Below are 5,014 nucleotides of genomic sequence, written 5' to 3' on the forward strand. Positions count from 1 at the left end.
GAAATTTGGAATGTGATTAATGATTTCATAACAAATGTCTATTTGTTTGACTGATAATCAATCTAGCCATCTAGATAAAGACTTTTAACAAATGTCTATTTGTGGTGATTGTGGACAAGTTGTCATTCTGATCGAGAAAGGTTTCAGAGACCAAGGAACCGACCAATTTGCCAAAAAAATAGTTGTTTTTTTGTTTGTTTTCTTTTTTCCTTCATGGAAGGTGAATGGAAACTGCATATAAGAATTCATCTCCGGAAACTTACTTTTGAAAAGTTGTGGATGAAATATGCGATAGACCATTTTGGCCCCCCGCCATCCAAGGTCCCAAACACTGTATAAAAAAAAAAAAAGTCAGGTGAATTTTGAACCAGCTTGTAACATATAAATATTGGGTTTGGCTATGATTTTGCTTCGCTTCAGCTTCAAGACTCCAAAGCCCTCCTTTTCTGGGGTTGTTTGTTAGTTATAAGAATCGCCATGCCTACTTCAAGTAAGAGCATAAGCAGTTCTAGTGAAGATGACAGTGAGGTTCGGAGAGGGCCATGGACTCTTGAAGAAGACAATCTGCTCATTCACTATATTACTGATCACGGTGAAGGCCGTTGGAATTTGCTTGCAAAACGTTCAGGTAATGTAATCTTAACGAATTCTACGCAACAATTTGCTCATTAATTAGTCTTTTTTTTGTTAACCATTTTCTTTTTCTGCTTTTAGGGTTGAGGAGAACTGGCAAGAGCTGCCGATTGAGATGGCTAAACTATCTAAAACCAGATATAAAGCGTGGAAATCTCACCCCACAAGAGCAGCTTTTGATTCTTGAACTCCACTCCAAGTGGGGTAATAGGTAATCTTGCAATCTTATGTTCATGTGGAGCCCCAAAACTTTACTAATAGTAACACATACTTTTAGGACAGAGACATATAAAATGTTGTCTAGAAGTTATGGTCTGATTTTAATGCAATTTGTTTTTCATTCGGTAATTTTAGGTGGTCGAAGATTGCGCAACATCTACCGGGAAGAACGGACAACGAGATCAAGAATTATTGGAGAACAAGGGTGCAGAAACAAGCAAGGCTTTTTAAGATTGATACCAATAGCACAACATTTCAAGACATTATTCGGCGCTTTTGGATGCCGAGGTTGCTTCAAAAGATACAAGAATCATCTTCTTCAGGCCTGTTTGTCCAAGACTCAGCAATCCCTCAGCCTCTTGACAATTGCCATCAACAACCACCACCAGCAGCAGAACCACCGCAAGCAATACAAAGTTTGGATTACCATGTATCAGAATCAATGAATATGCCCGAAATATGTCAACTTTCAGAGTACCCAATTGGTCCATTTCATGCCATAGTTAACGACAATGACTATGACACATTTGTCAAGGGCTGCTATTATGCTGACAACAATAGCTATGAGATGGAAGCCTTCCACCTGGGAAGTATGCCGGCACTGGGGAATTTTGAAAATTCTACCAGCAATTCCCATGTTGCAGAAAATAACTGGGCTGAGAATGATTTTTCAGGCAGCGTGAGGAACATGGACGAACTATGGCAAATAAGGAACTAATTAACAGAGGAAACTTTTGGATCTTGTTTTGGGCAAACCCACAAACAGTTGATTAAGTTTGTGACATAGATTAGTGTTTAGGTTTATGTCAGTAGATTGTTAATTTTTCTTTCTTATTGTTTCTATCCAAAAATTGCAAAATTGTTGATTCAAATCATTGGCCTGTACTCATTCTGTTATGTTGTATATTGACGACTATATTTTGGGCATCACAATATTGTAGTAATGACAATTGAAAGGAGTGGCTCCTCGTAATTCAAATAATCGAAAAGCTCCGTTCTCTCTCCTCGTGAAGACATCTTCACTGCTAATCATGGCTACCGAGAAGAAGGTAGTGAAATCCACTCCCTCCTCCCTCCTCCCTCCTCCTTCCCCTTCCCCTTTACTCCCCTCCAACTCCCTCCCTCTTCCTTTCTAGCCTCTTCTGAGGCTCCAATTAACTACCTTCTCAAAGGCCCTATATGTCTCTTTGGAGGCCCTATCTAACTCTTTTGAAGTATTATCTTTCAATATCAACTTTGTCGGCTCCTCCTCCATCAACCATCGTTCGAATTTTGCATCACCCAATTGTACCCATCTGCGAATCTGTCATATTTCTGAAGATTTTTGGATTTGGGTTTTTCAAACTTACATCTGTCAACTTAGGAAGCTCCACCTTCAAACATGCTACTCTACCGTACTCCTTGGCTTCACCGCTTCCAACTGCCACTAGTTCCGTCTCCATCTGGCTAGAACGCACCAGCATGTGGCCCACACGCATCCACGAGTAGATCTCACTAGCTCGCGCCTATCTCTCACGCGCCGACGCGTAGGCCATTTTCTGCCATACGTTTAGCTGTGTACCACCTCATCAATTGTCTTCCGCTCCATTGTGCTGGCTTTTCTATTTTGCTTGTGGTTTTTTTGGGTTTTTTGTTTTATGTATCTTCTCAGTGTTTCTTGTATTTGTTACACAACAAGTGTTTGGGTCCTCTAAACTCTATACACACTTTTAACCACATTTACTGGTGACATGGGTTTTTCGCATTCGTGCCAAAAATCAATAGACTCGCGTCATTCATTTGATGCATTGCCTATGCGTAATTGCTTTCTTTGGTGTTTATTGGGTTCTTCGCATTCGTGCCAAAAATCAATAGACCCGCGTCATTCATTTGATGCTGCCTACGCGTAATTGCTTTCTTTGGTGTTTATTGTTGGGTTGCCCAGCCTTTGTTTGCTGTAAAATTCTTTTCTTTAAACCTAAAGCTTAGCTTTGGCTTTAGTTTGTAGTTCCTTTTCAAGTATTTATAAAAAAAAAAATTAAAAAAAAAAAAAAAAAGAGAGAAGAGAAATGAATGGCTCCTCGAGATAGTTTTGAAAAGTCAATGTGAAACTTCTCTTTCTTTTGAAAAGTAAATGCTCTAATCCATCTAAATTTTCCTGTCATGTTTCCCATTTTCTACTTTGACCCTTTAGCGGGATGGTGGAGGAGTTTTAGAGTAAAATAATTAAACCATCTTGTCGTAATCCAACTTAGAAAATCAGATATGGGCGAAAAAGAGAGAAAGGGGTCCTCTAGGTAGTTGGAGATTTGATTTTTCAGATGTTTAATTTTCAAAGCAACTAGATTCCTTTAAGGAGTTGACTTAAAATTTACCCAACAAATGCACTTCTTGAAACAAGAGCTTCTAACAATTGCCCGTTAGACTTCCTCTTCTGAAAAAACCCCACCAACAAAGAAAGCATTAAATTGGTTTGAAGTTGAAATAGATGTTTAATTTCTTTTTTTTTTAAAAATAAAATTTACTAGTCTTCAAATTGACAAATTTGAAGATATTCGTTTGATTTAACTAAGTTGATCATCAATGAGGATTGCATCACGAGTAATGCTACACATCATCCCCTTGTCCTCCTTTTATCCCCTCAAAATTGATGTATCTCTTAAAAGGGTAATACTGGGGAGAAGGAAAATTTCCGAATTTCATCCGGAAATTTGGCTGTACAGTGGCATTTTTGTAATTATTTAAAATTACAAGAATGCCACTGTACAGCCAAATTTCCGGATGAAATCCGGATTTTTTCCTTCTCCGTAGCATTGCTCCTCTTAAAATCACCATTGAATTTTTGATATATCACTATTGAATTTTGATCTAATGGTGATTTTAAGAGCCACATCAATTTTGGGAGGACAAAAGGAGGATAAAGGGATGATGTGTAGCATTACTCTTGCATCACATTTGGTAACTTGCAGAACAACCACTATTGTTAACTACGGAAAATAGTTCAAATATACTTGACACGAAAAATCCGTGCTCGAAAAATATATTCTATTTTTTTAAAAAAGTTAAAATAAAATTTGGAACATGGGGATATTTGTCCGTAAAAAAAATAAAATATATTCAGATGAGATTTGTGAAAGGGATCAATAAGCTAGGAGAATTTGAAAGGTATTATGGCATTAAGATTTCCAAGGTTTAGCGAAGGTTTGGCTTAAGACCCCACTACTTGCTATATTTGATTTGGTATTGCTGCCGCACATGACTTCGAAAGTCATGATGATATTACTGAGGAACAACTTTATCATAATATTTTTGCTTCTCATTTTAGGCAATTACCAATATTTTTTTTGTGGACTTCCGAAAATTTGTTTCATGTAGCTTGGCAAAGAAATTTTGAGATATGGGTACAAGACCCTTTACATGTAAGACCCATTGCTCATTCAATTTGGGATTTGTTAGTACAGTTTCCGGTATGGTGTGAACTGGCAATCACCGATATTCTTCATGTCTTAGGAATCCTTGTTCCACTGCAGAAAGAACCAACACCATCAAGATAACATGCTGGGGTTGCCGGTGGATCTCACTCCGATGCTTAAGTAAGTTTCTGAAAGAAAAGTATGTTCAAGCATCATAATTTAGTCTTGGGTTTATACTTGGTGTAATGGCCTATTTATAGGCTAAGTGACGAAGGCTTCACTGCATTCAGGTTATGTGCTCCTTTCTTAACCTAGAAGGGTTGTTAGAGTTTTGCTTGGACTTGGAATCCTCTACATCCCCAAACTAGGATTCTTTCCTTACCTATCTCAAAGCAAGATTCTAGGCGGCAAATTCGGGATTAATTGTAGTCTTGGATTTCCAAGAACTAGGTGCGATCTCGGATTTTTCAGGATCGCATATCACCGCCCCTGGTTAGCTATGTTGGTTCCCATGGCAGTACCTTCCGAGGGCTCCAAGGTATCGAAATTAACACTCGTGGGCTCGTACCTGATGGATTATGAGCCTGCAATTGCCAATGAGTCACTATAGACTCATAGGCTCATAATCTTCAAAATGAGCCGGGCCAAGTGGGATTATCCCAACAATTACCCCTCAATTCCCTTATCCAAGGTGAAAGCTCAGATAATGGGAATTTCATCATTTTCATAACTCGGGCCTCGGGTCCACTCAAAAATTCGAACAGTCTTCT

The 5,014-nt window shown here is 38.5% G+C and overlaps 1 protein-coding gene across 1 annotated transcript; it reads left to right on the forward strand.

Annotated features, from left to right (window-relative positions):
• The first annotated feature begins 279 nt into the window (after positions 1 to 279).
• Positions 280 to 1,727, forward strand: LOC133867262 (transcription factor MYB62-like). Its single transcript, XM_062303983.1, has 3 exons — positions 280 to 628; positions 715 to 844; positions 988 to 1,727. The coding sequence occupies exons 1-3, from the start codon at positions 478 to 480 to the stop codon at positions 1,568 to 1,570; spliced, it is 864 nt and encodes a 287-aa protein (XP_062159967.1). The 5' UTR covers positions 280 to 477; the 3' UTR covers positions 1,571 to 1,727.
• The last annotated feature ends 3,287 nt before the right edge of the window (positions 1,728 to 5,014 follow it).

Source organism: Alnus glutinosa, chromosome 4, assembly GCF_958979055.1.
Source record: "Alnus glutinosa chromosome 4, dhAlnGlut1.1, whole genome shotgun sequence".
Lineage (NCBI taxonomy): Eukaryota > Viridiplantae > Streptophyta > Magnoliopsida > Fagales > Betulaceae > Alnus > Alnus glutinosa.